We start from the raw sequence: 17,002 nt of genomic DNA, 5'->3' as shown, positions 1-17,002 counted from the left end.
CAGGAGAATCGCTTGTACCCAGGAGGTGGATCGTGCCACTGTACTCTAGCTTAGGCGACTGAGTGAGACCCTGTCTCAAAAAAAAAAAAAAAAAAAGATCTGGAACTAGATAATGGTGATAGTTGCACAACATTGTGAATGTACTAAATGTCACTGAATTGAATCCTAAAATTATGAATTTTTTGTTATGTGGATTTTGTAACAATGTTTTCAATGGTGGTGAACTGAGTGGAGTTGAGACCCCATTACACAGGCAGTCCAGGAGTTTATAGGAGTTTGCATTCTGAAGAAAATGCAATGACCCAATAGAGATCCAGAGAGATGAAGTATCCATTTGTGAAACCTGAAGAGCCAGAAAAGAGGTCCTAAATAGACCCAAGATAATTGTTTGCATCTTACATCATTACCTGCAACACGAAATGAGAAGTTAGTTATAGAGGTTTAGGCACAACTATAATTGAAGGGGTTAGAGTGACACCTGTTGGAAATTGGATTTGAACACTGGGGTGCTCCTTTATGGAACTAGAATTTTAAAACTGGGTTTAAAAATACAAAAGTTTGACTGCGCATGGTGGCTCATACCTGTGATCTCAGCACTTTGGGAGACCAGGGAGGGAGGATCTCTTGATCCCAGGAGTTCCAGACCAGCCTGGGCAACATGGCAAAACTCTGTTTCTATTAAAAATAAATAAATAAGTAAATAAAAATAAAAACACAAAATCCAAAAGTTCTTTTTTTTTTTTTTTTTTTTGAGACGGAGTCTCGCTCTGTCACCCAGGCTGGAGTGCAGTGGCCGGATCTCAGCTCACTGCAAGCTCCGCCTCCCGGGTTTACGCCATTCTCCTGCCTCAGCCTCCCTAGAAGCTGAGACTACAGGCGCCCGCCACCTCGCCCGGCTAAGTTTTTGTATTTTTAGTAGAGACGGGGTTTCACTGTGTTAGCCAGGATGGTCTCGATCTCCTGACCTCGTGATCCGCCCGTCTCGGCCTCCCAAAGTGCTGGGATTACAGGCTTGAGCCACCGCGCCCGGCCAAGTTCTTTAGTTATACCTAAAAGTAATCATCTAAGGGATTGTCTTATCAAGCATCAGGGTATTTTCCTCTTAGACAATCACACTTTTTTTTTTTTTTTTTTAAAAGACAAAGTCTTGCTCTGGGGTCCAGGCTGTAGTGCAATGGCGTGATCTCAGCTCACTGCAATCTCCGCCTCCTGGGTTCAAGCAATTCTCCTGCCTGAACCTCCGAGAGTAGCTGGAATTGCAGGCATGCACCACCATGCCTGGCTTATTTTTGTATTTTTAGTAGAGACATGTTTAGTCACCATGTTGGCCAGGCTGATCTCGAACTCCTGACCTCAGGTGATGCACCCACCTCGGCCTTCCAAAGTACTGGGATTACAGGCGTAAGCCACCGCACCTGGCCAATCACACCTCATTTTAATATATAGAATCAATTTGCCAATTAACAATATCTCTTGCCCAGGAACCGTGGGTCATGCCTGTAATCCCAGCACTTTGGGAGGCCAAGGCGGGCGGATCACAAGGTCAGGAGTTCAAGACCAACCTGGCCAATATGGTAAAATCCTGTCTCTACTAAAAATACAAAAATTAGCCGGGGCATTGTGGCAGGCTCCTGTAGTCCCAGCTACTTGGGAGGCTGAGGCAGGAGAATCGCTTGAACCTGGGAGGCAGAGGTTGCAATAAGCTGATATGATGTCACTGCACTCCAGCCTGGGTGACAGAGTGAGACTCTCATTGTATAAGAGTTTTTATTTTACATCATTTTATTTCCACAACAACCTGGTAAGAGTGGTACTTTGAATTTTGTCTTGCAAAAGAGAAAACTATTCTTATAGAAATAAACTGAGATACATAGGAAATATGTAGCAACATTGGAGCATGAGCCAAGTTTTCTGATTCTGGGTCTCAAATTGTGAGAGAGGTCTTTTATTTTGATCATTTGCCTAATAATTTTAATTGTGTATAATACGGAAAAAATAATTTAAAAATGTAACATAAAAGCAGGAAAAAAATCCAAAACTTTTCCCAGACGAAGATTAGTAGGACAATTATCTTTCCTTTACAAAATATCCCTGAGATTTGCGGGTGGAGCAGTCAGAGAAATACATCACGTGCTCCCTACTCCAAATTATCCATTCAAGAATCAGCAGCCCTTTTCTTGAGAGTCTGTATATAAGGTGATTAATGACTTTGAGGACTAAATAGACTATGTCACTAAATAAACATTCAAACCTTATCTGATGCATATCTAATTCAAAATAATTTGAAGACAACTTTTTAATTTTATTTTATTTTTATTTTTTTGAGATAGGGTCTTGCTCCATTACCCAAGCTGGAGTGCAGTAGTGCAGTCTCGGTTCACTACAGCCTCCATCTCCTGGGCTCAAGCAATCCTCCCACCTCAGCCTCCTGAGTAGCTGGGACTACAGGCGAGCACCATCATGCCTGGGTAATTTTTGTATTTTTAGTAGAGACGATGTTTCACCATGTTGGCCAGGTTGGTCTCAAACCCTGGCCTCAAATGATCCGCCCACCTCGGCCTCCCAAAGTGCTGGGATTACAGGCGTGACCCACTGTACCAAGCCCCAGACAACTTTTTTACTTTTTATTTTTGGAAACAGGGTCTCACTCTGTCACCCAGGCTAGAGTGCAGTGGCATAGTCATGGCTCACTATAACCTCAAATCCTGGGCTTAGGTATCCTCTCACCTCAGCCTCCCAAGTAGGTAGGACTACAGGCATGTGCTACCACACCTGTTTTTTTTTTTTTTTTTTTTTTTTTAAGACGGAGTATCGCTCTTATCACCCAAGCTGGAGTGCAGCGATGCAATCTTGGCTCACTGCAAGCTCCACCTCCCGGGTTCACGCCATTCTCCTGCCTCAGACTCCTGAGTAGCTGGGACTACAGGCGCCTGCCACCACGCCTGACTAATTTTTTGTGTTTTTAATAGAGATGGGGTTTCACCATGTCAGCCAGGATGGTCTTGATCTCCTGACCTCGTGATCTGCCCGCCTTGGTCTCCCAAAGTGCTGGGATTACAGGTATGAGCCACCATGCCCAGCCCACACCTGGCTATTTTTAAATTTTTCTGTAGAGACGGTGTCTCACTATGTTGCCCAGGCTGGTCTCGAACTCCTGGTCTCAAGCAATTTTCCCACCTTAGCCTCCCAAAGTGCAAGGATTAGAGGCGTGAGCCACCATGCCCATCCAAGAATTAAACTTTTAAGTAATCTTTTACTGAAGTATACCAAATACAGAAAAGTGCACAAATCACAAGCATGCAGCTTAATGAATTTTACAAAGTGCACACACGTGTTTAACTAGCATACAGAGCTTTTAAAAAAAGAGGATAACCAGTATCCCAAAACATTCCCATTCTCTCTTCAGTGACTAGTCCCAAAGGTAATCTCATGTTTAGCATGATAGATTCATTTAGTCTGTTTTTTTTTTCCCCTGGAGCCGGAGTCTCACTTTGTCGCCCAGGCTGGAGTGCAGTGGCACAATCTCAATCTCGGCTCACTGCAACCCCCACCTCCTGGGTTCAAGCAATTCTTCTGCCTCAGCCTCCCGAGTAGCTGGGACTACCACCATACCTGGCTAATTTTTTTGTATTTTTAGTAGAATCCAGGTTTCAGCATGTTGCCCAGGCTGATCTTGAACTCCTGAGCTCAGGCAACCTGCCTGCCTTGGCCTCTCAAAGTGCTAGGATTACAGGCCTGGGCCACCGCACCTGGCTTGTTTTTGTACTTTATATATAGCTGTGTGGCTTCTTTCACTCAACACTATGTTTGTGAGATCTACCTATGTTACTGGGTGAAACATTTATTCAATATATACACAATAATCTGCCATTGAGATACTCCAGGTTTTGGCTAATACAAATAGTGCTGCTATGAACATTCTTGTAATCAGGTTTAACCATGTGAAATTGCCATTTTTGCAAACAGACAACTGGCAAATACTGGCAATTTTATACATATACCTCCACCAGTTGCATGTCCTTTAGTGCACATCTGTTTGCATTTTGTTGGATATACACCCAGGGGTTGGACTGCAGGGCCATAGGATATACAAATCTTCAGCTTTAGTAGATATTGCCAAACAGTTTTTCAAAGTGATTCAACTAACCCACACTTCCATCAGCAATGTATGAGATTTCCAGTAGCTATTCTCATGGGTGTGTAGTGGTATTGCAATGTGGTGGTGTTTTTTGGTTTTCTTTGAGACAGAGTCTCGCTCTTATCACCCAGGCTGGAATGCAGTGGTGCAATCTCGGCTCACTGCAACCTCTGGCTCTGGGTTCAGGCCATTCTCCTGCCTCAGCCTCTCAAGTAGCTGCGATTACAGGCGCCCACCGCCATGCCCGGCTAATTTTTGTATTTTTAGTAGAGATGGGGTTTCACCATGTTGGCCAGGCTGGTCTCAAACTTCTGACCTCAGGTGATCTGCCTGCCTTGGCCTCCCAAAGTGCTGGGATTACAGGTGTGTGCCACAGGGCCCGGCCTCCTGTTTCCTTTTAAATCTGAACATTGTTTCTCAATCTTCTTAGGAGTCCGAATCCTCTAACCACATCTAATGCTGGTGCTCCCAAGGAGTTCTCTCCTTATTTCACTGTGCTTTTCTCACACCTACCCCCTCTCCCTGGCTCATCGCCTCTGTTCTCATGAGTAAAGTACCATCTCTACAGGCTGACGGCCTCCAAACCTAGACCCCAGCTCAGTGCTCATCCTTAGCTTCAGACATGCATCTCTATCTATTGGACATCTCTCCCTAATGTCCTACAGGCTTCAAAACAGACTTGTGTGTTTTTTTTTCAATAAACCTTTTGCACTCCCAAATTAAAAAAAAAATAAAGAAGGAAATAGAAAATATCAGGGTGTATCACATGCAAAAATACAAAGGTTGTTTTTGTTTTTCGTTGAGTCAGGGTCTCGCTCTGCCACCCAGGCTGGAGTGCACTGGTGCAATCTCTGCTCACTAGGATCTCCACCTCCTGGGCTCAAGGAATTCTCCCACCTCAGCCTCCCAAGTAGCTGGAACTACAGGCGCATACCACCATGCCCAGCTAACTTTTTTGTAATTTCTGGTAAAGATGGGGTCTTGCTATGTTTCCCAGTCTGGTCCTGGGCTCAATCAATCTGCCCGCCTTGCCCTCCCAAAGTGCTGGTATTACAAGAGGTGAGCCACCACGCCTGGCCTTTTTTTTTTTTTTTTTTTTTTAAATGAAACTTTTGTTTCATATGTGTATCCTGGATCACAGTCAAAAGTTGTAACACAGAAACTAGATGACAGGCTAGACATAATGGTGGAAGGAGTAGGAGGAGCCAGTTTCTGGGGGAAGACAGTGACTTTCATTTTGGAGGCATCAGTTCTGGTTTACAGTAAATCAGGCAATAGTTGTCTCTTTCCTTTGTATTTCTGGCTCTAGTCAAAGCATATTTCTGAATAAATGCTTTCAGGAAGGAGGGTGATTCCCCTATAGGTCATTCATAATTATTTCTCAAGAAGAGGGGGGATGCTTTACTGGGGAAAACCACATTGATTGAACTCTTATCTTGTGCTGGGTTCTTTGCATCCAGTTTCTCATTCATCCTCCAAGCAGCCCTGTGCAGTAGGTACCATTAACTCTGTTTTACAAATGAGGAAGGTGAGGTTCAGAGAGGATAAGAAACTGCCTAAGGTGATGCAGTTAGTAAGTGATAAACTGTGTCTTGCTAGCGAATCAGACTGTCTTTGAAAGCATCACCAGGACTTCTTATGGCCTCATGTATTAGTTTCTTAGGGCTGCTGTAACAAATGACCACAAACTGGGTGGCTTAAAACAACAGACATTTATTCTCTCCAGTTCAGGAGGCTGGAAGCCCAAAATCAAGGTGTTATCCGGGCTGGTTCCTTCAAAGGGCTCTGAGGGGACTCTGGCCCATGCCTCTCTCCTAGTTTCTAGTGACTGCTGGCAACACTTGGCCTTCCTGGGCTTGTAGATGCATCATTCCAATCTCCACTTCCATCTTCACATGGCATTCACAGGGCCATCTTCTCATAAGAACAGCAGTCATGTTGGGTTAGTCCCTGCCCCAGTCCAGCGTGTCCTCATTTTAATTAGTTACATCTACAATGGCCTTATTTGGAAAAATAAGGTACTGGGGATTAGGACTTCAACAAATTTGTTTTGAGGGATGTAATTCAATCATAACATCTCAGTAAGTTGAATAAGCCCTACAGTTGAGGAAATTATTTCCTCCTGATTTTGCAGAAAAAGTTGATGTAATTTCTTGTTAGATTCATAAGTTGATGTAATTTCTTGTTAGATTCGTAAGTTCCCCAGAAACTGCCAAGGTACCTAGACTTCCTATGAGAAAATTTCTTTTCTTTTCTTTTTTTTTATTTTTATTTTTTTGAGACAAGGTCTGGCTCTGTCCCCCAGGCCGGAGTGTGGTGACACGATCTCCACTCACTGCAACCTCTACCTCGCGGGCTCAGGTGATTCTCCCACCTCAGCCTCCTCAGTAGTTGGGATAACAGGCATGCTCCACCACACCCGGCCAATTTTTTAGTAGAGACGGGGTTTTGCCATGTTGCCCAGGATGGTCTGGAACTCGAGAGCTCAAGGGATCAGCCCGTCTCGGCCTCCCAAAGTGCTGGAATTACAGACTCGAGCCACTGCTCCCAACCAGCACATTTTATTAATACTTATGATTCCCCCACATCCCCACTGCCTTCCAGACACAAAACAATCAATCCATTGCTGCCTCATAAAAACACAAACTCATCACCTTTCCCTCCCTCCTGAATTCCCCGTTTTTCACAAAACTGGCTCCCCATCTTCCAGAAAGAATCCGTTTCTTTCCACTCTCCTTACATCTCCCAGGTTCAATTCCCTACGGTTGGCCGGGCGCAGTGGCTCACGCCTGTAATCCCAGCACTTTGGGAGGCCGACATGGGCGGATCACCTGAGGTCAGGAGGTCAAGACCAAACTGGCCAACATGGTGAAACCCGTCTCTACCAAAAATACAAAAATTAGCCGGGCGTGGTGGCGCGCGCCTGTAATCCCAGCTACTCGGGAGGTTGAGGCACGAGAATCGCTTGAAATCGGGAGGCGGAGGTTGCAGCGAGATCGCACCACTGCACTCCAGCCTGGGCGACAGAGCAAGACTGTCCAAAAAAAAAAAAAAGAAAAAGAAAAAAATCCTGGCCGGGCGCGGTGGCTCAAGCCTGTAATCCCAGCACTTTGGGAGGCCGAGACGGGCGGATCATGAGGTCAGGAGATCGAGACTATCCTGGCTAACACGGTGAAACCCCATCTCTACTAAAAAATACAAAAAACTAGCCGGGCGAAGTGGCGGGCGCCTGTGGTCCCAGCATCTCGGGAGGCTGAGGCAGGAGAATGGCGTAAACCCGGGAGGCGGAGCTTGCAGTGAGCTGAGATCCGGCCACTGCACTCCAGCCTGGGCGACAGAGCCAGACTCAGTCTCAAAAAAAAAAAAAAAAGAAAAAGAAAAAAATCCTTACGGTTGCCTCTCCCCTGGGAAGAGGAGAGGCAACTTCTCTTTGCTCCCAGGCTCTTCGCAACTTCTCTTTGCTGCCAGGCTCTTCACCTCCAATCCAGCCTCACATTCGGTATACAGTATACGGCCAATTTTCTAGAAACACATCTCCAGTCTGACTCTGCAAATCATAAACCTCGGGGACTTCAGGCTTCTTCCTCCCTGGTGGAGTATTCAACTGCTCCACCCAGCATTGAAGGACCAACTCAATTCGGCGCCACATTCATCTCCCTTTATCCCTTCTAAGTGGAATACCGCTCCAGCGCCAACGCAATCTCCTCCTCCCTCGCCCTTCCCTAATCCCTTGCCTGCCCCGTTTCCCTGTTGAGCTCCTGAAACACTTCGCATCTCTCCCCGTTATTCCAGTCTACCTGGTGAAAAGGTTATTTGAGGACCTTGTCTACGCTGCCCCCACCAGATCCCGCTCCCGGGGCCACAGGCTGGGCCCCAACAGGAGCTCCTCAATCTAAGTGTCTACGAGAAACCCAGGGAGTCTCCACGAAGGAGGGACTTTGCCCACTACAGACTAACACTGGCCTCCGAATTGCCTTCCTGGAGATTCGGCCCAGCGGCTCTCAGGAGTCGGGAGGGGCAAGAACGTCTCCCCGGTGCAGTGGAAGAAGACTGCCGGCCAGCCCGGGACTCGGAATCCGGGGCCAGGGCCTCGGCAGGCGCCCGCTCGGAAGCCGGCAGCGCAGACGCGGACAACCCACTGCTCAGCGGGACACACCTCCGGCCTTGCGCCGGAACGCCGCTTGGACAACAACCTTTCCGCCGAGTGCAGGCCGAGCGCTTTTGGGCGCAGCACGCAGGAACCGGAAGTCAATGGAGGAAGACCGGACCTACTGACTCAATTTGGAGATGAGCGGCCGTACCCTCTTCATGGCAGGAGGTAGGGTGCTTGGCACACTGGGGTAGTTTCCTGTCTGTCACTAGCCTCTGACCCTAGAGGCTAATGGAATAGGGCTGGAGGTATTCTGGAGGAACCTGGAGTGTTTCCTTCCTCATGTCCCTCATGTCCTAGAGTGTTTCCTTCCTCATGTCCCTTGTTCAGGCCCCTCTCTTGGAGCCCCAGCCTAGTTGACGGGGCGGTTTTCGGAACATTTGTGCTTCCTTGGCCTCAGGTTCCACAGGTGGCTCCTCAGAGTGGGCGGATGGTTCAGATTCTCACAGCCGCTTGCTTACCTCTGGCCGCATTACTTTCCTGTGGCTGCGATGTTAGAGTGACTTCCCACTGGTTTTACAAAGTTATGCATTGTATGGTGTTTCTCATACTTGCAAAAACGTCATGGTAGAAATCTTGAAAAGTGTACGGAAGAAAATAAAACTGCCCTTAAATCTACCACTTAGCTGAAACATTTCTTATAAACGTATAAAATTTAATTTTATTCAGTTCCACCAGATGAGATACTAAAATGTGAAAATGGAAGTGAAGAGGAACCTTTTTTTTTTTTTTTTTTTGAAACAAGTTACACTCATGTTGCCCAAACTGGAGTGCAATGGTGTGATCTCGGCTCACCGCAACCTCCGCCTTCCGGGTTAAAGCGATTCTCCTGCCTCAGCCTCCTGAGTAGCTGGGATTACAGGCATACGCCACCACGCCCGGCTAATTTTGTATGTTTAGTAGAGTCAGGGTTTCTCCATGTTGGTTCGGCTGGTCTCGAACTCCCGACCTCAGGTGATCCTCCCACCTCGGCTCCCAAAGTGCCGGGATTATAGGCGTGAGCCACTACGCCCGGCCTAAGACAAACCTTAACAGGAAATATTAGTTACAAAAAGATTCCTCTAAATTAAAAATATCAAAAACGTCAAGCAGTTGGAATAATTACTTCAACTACCTTCTTCCTAATGGGTGTAAAATACAGTTTTCTAGGTAGTAAAACTTTGGACTGATCCATAAAAATCGGAAGACATCTCTCGTGACTTGAAAACAACAAAAGCTGTATTTAAAACTCTATGTAATATAGTTTAAAAACTAATCCTCTTTTAAAGATGATTCTCCAGGACAATTTAATATTGTCCTCTACTAGTTCTTAAATTCCGGGAAAGTATTTGTGACTTTGCAAAGGATCTAGTCAAGCTTGCAACTAACACTAAAGGAAGTAGGACATCCAACTTACATTTTGCTACATTTTCCTTTTAGAGAGGTGGAGATGCTTTCTGGCCTCGTCGAGGTCATCCCTGTTCCGGGTCTTACATAATTCCTGCTGTCGGAAAAAATCCACTACACCTAAGAAAATTACTCCCAATGTTACTTTTTGTGATGAAAATGCAAAGGAGCCTGAAAATGCACTTGACAAGCTCTTCTCTTCAGAACAGCAGGCTTCCATCTTGCATGTGTTGAATACAGCATCTACTAAAGAACTTGAAGCTTTCAGATTGCTTCGTGGAAGAAGGTCCATCAATATCGTAAAGCACAGAGAAAACTTTGGGCCATTTCAGAATTTAGAGAGTTTAATGAATGTGCCCTTGTTTAAGTATAAAAGTACAGTTCAAGTTTGTAACTCCATACTTTGTCCAAAGACTGGAGGGGAAAAAAGAAAGTTACCGGAAAAACGGTTCCTGAGAAAGTTCCTCAAACCAGACATAGAAAGAGAAAGACTTAAGGTATATTCTTCATGTCTGCTATACTGCCTAATATTTGAGAACCTACTCTGGAAAGCAGTCTTCTGGGCATTGGGTTGGGAAGTGGCTAAGACAAGGTTCTTCAGGTTTAGTTGGCAAGTATATGGTCACTACCAAATAATGAGATGTACAGATAGTAAATTGGCAGTTGAGAGGAGAGAAAACAATGGGCTCTGACTGTTGTGGAAAGTTTACTGGAAAAACTCAATTTAGATCTTAAAGGAGAGATCCTTTGGCTGGGAGAGGAGGGGATTCTAGGTAGAAAGAACAGTTAGTGTTGAGAAGCAGGTCTAGGCAAGGCTTATTTAAGAGGAGTGTCATTGGAGATACTAGGCTGTGTCTAAGGGTGATGTTGGGATTAATGAGAAATTAAGGAGCAAAGATGGGTTATGGCCTTTCTAAAAGCACTTCTTTTTCCATTATCTTAAAAAAATAAGTACTACAAATATTTGATACAGCCTTTTTTTTTTTTTTTTTTTTTTGAGACGGAGTCTTGCGCTGTCACCAGGCTGGAGTACAGTGGCACGATCTTGGCTCACGACAACCTCCACCTCCCAGGGACAAGCGATTCTCCTGCCTCAGCCTCCTGAGTAGCTGGGACTACAGGCACAGGCCCCCACACCCAGCTAATTTTTGTATTTTTAGTAGAGACGGGGTTTCACCACGTTGGCCAGGATGGTCTCGATCTGTTGACCTCGTGATTCACCCACCTCGGGCTCCCAAAGTGCTGGGATTACAGGTGTGAGCCACTGCGCCTGGACACAGCATTCAAATATTAAACTTTAGAGGAACTCATGTCCTGTGTAACATTGCTTGATAATCATTATCTCATAAAAATCATAAGCCCCATTTTTTTCTAGACCAGTGGCTCCCAGGTTTTTGAGGAATATGGGTACTTTTGAAAACCTGATGTCGGCTGGGCGCGGTGGCTCAAGCCTGTAATCCCAGCACTTTGGGAGGCCGAGGCGGGCGGATCACGAGGTCAGGAGATCGAGACCATCCTGGCTAACATGGTGAAACCCCGTCTCTACTAAAAATACAAAAAACTAGCCGGGCGTGGTGGCGGGCGCCTGTAGTCCCAGCTACTCGGAGGCTGAGGCAGGAGAATGGCCTGAACCTGGGAGGCGGAGCTTGCAGTGAGCCGAGATTGCGCCACTGCACTCCAGCCTGGGTGACACAGCGCGAGACTCCGTCTCAAAAAAAAAAAAAAAAAAAAAGAAAACCTGATGAAAGCTGTGGACCCTTTTCCTGTAGAAAAAGATATAGCACATATACACAGAATACTGCAGTTTCAGAGGACTGGCAGATTCTGTTAAGTCCGCTCATGGACTCCAGGTAGAACTGCTGCAATTGATCTGGAACATATTTCAACCAAACTTTTCAGGGAGGATTCTCATCCAAATTCATGGCCAAAACTATTTATATCCAGATTATAGTGCAGTTGCATCTTATTTAGGGGGCTGGATTCTAAAGTCAGTTTTTATGGAGACATAAGTCATGCAGTAAAATCCTTTAAGAGAAAATCGATTGCCCACAAAGTATCGTGTGTAGTCTGGTTTAGTAATGCTTACGCACACTAAAGCTTGAGAGTCACTGAGCTAAAGAAAAGAACCAATAGGAGGTCTGTATTTTGGGCATCTACACTATTTTGTCTTTAAGACATTTATCCAGTTCTTAGCAATGAAAGGGAGATGGGAATAGAACTAATTGTTCCTGTTTATTTGCCTCTGTATCTATAGAACATATTAGTTTGTTAATATAACTAAGTGAGCCATGTTGGGGAAAGGTAATAGCATTGTACTTCATTGTCAGCCCATACTTGATAGGAAGCAAAATTTAAATATTCAATTACTTATATATCTCCTTGTAGAAGCCCTATAGGCAACCCAAACTTAATACATTAAAAACAAACCAAAACAAAACAAAAAAATTTCTTCCCACCTTCCCTAGGGTCATCTTCATCATTAATGATGCCATTCAGTCACTGATATAAAACTGGAATTCTTAGACTCCTCATTAAACCTATGTATTAATCCTGTTCCCACTATCTCTGTTTCTTTTCCTTCTGTCATTGTCTTCAATTCTTAATACTTTCTCATGTTATAACAGGTACCTAACACAGATCCCTACCTTTAGTGCCCTCCAGCCCATCTTTTACACCATGAGTGATTTTTCTGAAATGTAAATCTTATGTTATTCCTTAACATTCTGTTTTTTTAGTGGCCCCTGTAGCACTCAGGATAAAGCAGGTTACTTACGTTTACAGACACCTGCCTAGTCCTCTGCCCTTTTCCTATTCAGTCTTTATTGTACTGCCAGAGTTTGAGATGTCAAACAGCCTATCTTTCCTGATATCTGGGTGAAATAACTTCCCGTGCACTATCTCATTCTCCTAGTTCTCCAGCAAACCTTCCCTGATCACTTCTCTCTACAATAGTTTTATGGTGGCATTTCTTATAATGTACAGTTACGTTTGTTTCCTAGTATCTAGTGCAGACCCTGGCTACACTTGAGTTTGAATGCCTACTTTGGGCTAGGTGTTGAGATGAGTATAGGTTCTTTATCTATAAACTGCTGTTCGTTACCTTTTAATAATAATTACTCCTCAGTGGCTCACGCCCATAATCCCAGCACTTTGGGAGGCAGAGGCGGATGGATCACTTGAGGTCAGGAGTTCAAGACCAGCCTGGCCAACATGGTGAAACCCCATCTCTACTAAACATACAAAAATTAACTGGGTGTGGTGGCAGGTGCCTGTAATCCCAGCTACTCAGGAGGCTGAGGCAGGAGGATTGCTTGAATCTGGGAGGTGGATGTTGCGGTGAGCCGATTGTGCCACTGCACTCCAGCCTGGGTGATAGAGTGAGACTCCATCTCAAAATAATAATAATTACTCCTGCATTTCTTTGATAATTCTCAGTTCATAAACTATAAGTTGATATTACATAAACTAGTTAGGCATTCTGAATTTGTAGATTATGTTTGCATTTGTAAAATGTTTACACTTCTGGCCAGGCACAGTGGCCCATGCCTGTAATCCTAGCACTTTGGGAGGCGAGGCAGGTGGATCATGAGGTCAGGAGATCGAGACCATCCTGGCTAACACGGTGAAACCCCGTCTCTACTAAAAAAATATATAAAAAATCAGCCGGGCATGGTGGCGGGTGCCTGTAGTCCCAGCTACTCAGGAGGCTGAGGCAGGAGAATGGCATGAACCTAGGAGGCGGAGCTTGCAGTGAGCCAAGATCACACCACTGCACTCTAGCCTGGGCAAGAGTGAGACTCCATCTCAAAAAAAGAAAAAAAAAATATGTTTACACTTCTAATTAAACCAGTTTTTTCTTTTAGGCAGTTAATAGTATCATATCTATTGTTTTTGGTACTCGAAGAATTGCCTGGGCTCACCTCGATCGTAAATTGACAGTGCTGGACTGGCAGCAAAGTGACCGTTGGAGTTTAGTGAAGGGAACATCATACTCATCATCAGTCTACTTAGAAGAGGTAAGGCAGTTGCACCTCCAGATTCCTACCTGCTAGAGTGTAGTTTAATCTTCTGGTCCCAAAAGGAATGTAATAAAATAGTGAAGATGGGTTTTCTTCTGGTACTTGTTACTCACTTGTTCCTATTATGTTTTCCATCACCTTTGATTTTTAAAAATTCAACCTTTAGTTAGTTCAAGAAATGCCTTATGCTTTTAAAGGCAGATACTGAGAAAATCAATGGTATTTCATTCTAAATGTTATAGAACATTATCACTGTCTTTTATTTATAAAGCTTATTTTTCAAAATGCCATCACATTGTGTCATTTGAGTTTTCAAAACCTTGTGAAATGGGCAGGAATTATCACCTTGATTATACATATGAAATCTGTGGTTCAGTCAAGCATCTGATGTGATTAGTCAGTTGCAGACGTGATTGATTCTTGCTAGTTATTCTAACCCTATGCTCTATCCCAGAAAATGTTTGAAGGTTAATAAAACAGTTTTAAGTTGTCTAATCTTAAAGCCAATACAGATTTTAGAAATTATGAAGTCCATTGTACAGATCAAGAAACTGGTACTTAGGAGGACTAAATAGCTTAGCTGTTGTTGTGACACAACCATGACCAGAACCAGACTGCTCATAAAATGGCTTTTTCAGTTATTTCAAAATTGTCAATAGTGATATAATATAAGTTAACTAATTATAATATTTTAAAATAGAAGTGGGACAGAGAGGGGACCAAACATTAAATGTAATTAATTATTTCTGCTCCTTTATTTTGCCTTCTTTTAAAAGATTTCCTCGATCATTTCAAAGATGCCTAAAGCAGATTTCTATGTTCTGGAAAAAACAGGACTTTCCATTCAAAACTCATCTCTGTTTCCAGTACTGCTACATTTTCATATCATGGAAGCCATGCTGTATGCCTTATTGAATAAAACTTTTGCCCAGGAAGGGCAGCATCAGGTGCTGAGCATGAATCGAAACGCAGTGGGGAAGCATTTTGAACTGATGATTGGTGACTCCCGGACTAGTGGAAAAGAGCTCGTGAAGCAGTTTCTCTTTGATTCTGTACTGAAGGCGAATCCTCGGGTGTTCTTCCCATCAGATAAAATAGTCCGCTACAGACAGATGTTTTTATCTACTGAACTACAAAGAATAGAAGAGCTTTATGATTCATTATTACAAGCTGTTGCCTTCTATGAATTAGCAGTGTTTGACTCTGAGCCCTAGAATTCTGAGGTTAATGTGCTACAGTTATATTAATGTATAATTATTAGCTCTAACGTAACACCAACTGTTGTGAACATCCATGTTATTGGAAAAGAACACATTTTGAGTGTATTTTAGATGTTTAAATTCTGACTTTTGGCTATTAAATGGCTTACACAATAAGCCAAGACCAAATCAATAAACATTTTATGAGATTCTGTGCCTTTCAGGTTAATGTGTTAAACAGTAAGATGGGGCTTGGTGCAGTGGCTTATGCCGATAATCCCAGCACTGTGGGAGGCTGAGGCAGGAGGACTGCTTGTGCCCAGGGAGCTCAAGAGCAGCTTGGGTAACATAGCAAGACCACAAATTTTTAAAAATTTTTCATTAAAAAAAGAAACAGATGCCAAATTCACAAAACAAGAAACAAAGTTATCTCCTTTTAAAAGCAAATACTATCTACACTAAGCATTTGCATTATCATCATATTGTTAAAATAGGGAATAATGGTTTTCCTAGGTGGTACTTACTATAATAAAGCTGGCCTGGCGCAGTGGCTCACACCCGTAATCCCAGCACTTCGGGAAGCCGAGGCGGGTGGATCACCTGAAGTCAGGAGTTTGAGACTGGCCTGACCAAAGTGGAGAAACCCTGTCTCTACCAAACAAAAAAATACAGAATTAGCTGGGCATGGCGGTACATGCCTGTATCCCCAGCTACTCGCGAGGCTGAGACAGGAGAATCGCTTGAACCTGGAAGGCGGAGGTGGCAGTGAGCTGAGATAGTGCCATTGTACTCCAGCCTGGGCAACAAGAGTGAAACTCCATCTCAAAAAAAAAAAAAAAAAAGAATAAAGCTAAAGATAACCAATAACACAGCTTATAGAATCGTCCTCTTATTCTCTAAGTAGAATGTGGTTTGCCACACTGCCTCCAAAAGCTGGTTTTCTTTTTTTGAGATAGGGTCTCACTTTATCACCCAGGCTAGAGTGCAGGGGCATAATCACAGTTCACTGCAGCACCTCCTAGCCTCAAGCAGTCCTCCTGCCTCTCTTGAATAGCTAGGACTACAGGCACATGCCACCATACCCAGCTAATTTATTTTGTGTAGAGACGGGTCTCACCCTGTTGCCCAGGCTGGGCTCAAATTCCTGGCCTCAAGCAGTCCTCCTGCCTCAGCCTCCCAAAGTGCTGGGATTACTGGTGTGAGCCACCATACCCGGCCCCAAAAGATGACTTTCATCAGCTCAAATATATTAGCCAAAAACAAACAAGCTTTGTCTAATAGGCTTTTGTTTTGAGACCTAGTCTGGCTCTGTTGCCCAGGCTGGAGTGCAGTGGCGTGATCTTGGCTCACTGCAACCTCTGCCTCCTGGGTTCAAGCAATTCTCCTGCCTCAGCCTCCCAAGTAGCTGGGACTATAGGCGCACACCACCATGCCCAGCTAATTTTTGTATTTTTAGTAGAGATGGGATTTCGCTATATTGGCCAGGCTGGTCTCCAACTCCTGACCTTGTGATCCTCCTGCCTCGGCCTCCCAAAGTGTTGAGATTACAGGAATGAGCCACAGCGCCCAGCAGGCTCATTTTTTAACTTTGCAATATTTTAACTTGACAGACCATCTTTTGATGTCCATTTTACCATTGTCTATCTTAGTTGAGGTCCTCAATATATCTTCTTTATGAACCTAAGTCTCTTTGATGTCAAAGTATTAAGTATCAGTGGTGCATGCCTGCCAGATACTTGGAAGGCTGAGGTAGGAGGATAACTTGCGCCCAGGAGTTTGAAGCCAGCCTCGGCAACATAGCAAGGCCCCATCTCTTTAAAAAAAAAAAAAAAAAAAAGTATTAAATATTTTCTGTAACATAAACATTTTCTATAATCTAAAAGTGAAATATACTTGTTTAAAAAAATTTCAAATAATCTGAAACAAAGCAAGAAATGGAAGCCCTCCCTTCTCTAGCACCTCCAACTCCCTAGGGTTGGTATACACTCTTGACCTGTTGCCACGCACAAATACAGTTTCTACACTTACATATGTTATTGTGTACCTAAACATCTCCACTTTGGAAATGTAGATACCTCAATCTATGCAGGTCTAAAAAGGAAATCATTCT

At 44.1% G+C, this 17,002-nt stretch overlaps 1 protein-coding gene across 2 annotated transcripts; it reads left to right on the top strand.

The window, feature by feature from the left end:
- Nucleotides 1-7,588: 7,588 nt before the first annotated feature.
- Nucleotides 7,589-15,104, top strand: TEFM (transcription elongation factor, mitochondrial). 2 transcript variants are annotated; one of them, XM_021928912.2, is made up of 4 exons: nucleotides 7,596-8,456; nucleotides 9,708-10,171; nucleotides 13,538-13,690; nucleotides 14,470-15,104. In XM_021928912.2, the coding sequence occupies exons 1-4, from the start codon at nucleotides 8,426-8,428 to the stop codon at nucleotides 14,905-14,907; spliced, it is 1,086 nt and encodes a 361-aa protein (XP_021784604.2). In that variant the 5' UTR covers nucleotides 7,596-8,425; the 3' UTR covers nucleotides 14,908-15,104. The 2 variants fall into 2 exon arrangements, with proteins under 2 accessions (XP_031513319.1, XP_021784604.2); XM_031657459.1 differs by lacking the exon at nucleotides 13,538-13,690 and having other exon boundaries at nucleotides 7,589-8,456; nucleotides 14,470-15,103.
- Nucleotides 15,105-17,002: the final 1,898 nt, after the last annotated feature.

The sequence above is a fragment of the Papio anubis genome, chromosome 17, assembly GCF_008728515.1.
Source record: "Papio anubis isolate 15944 chromosome 17, Panubis1.0, whole genome shotgun sequence".
Lineage (NCBI taxonomy): Eukaryota > Metazoa > Chordata > Mammalia > Primates > Cercopithecidae > Papio > Papio anubis.
This window is presented reverse-complemented; position numbering and strand designations above follow the sequence as displayed.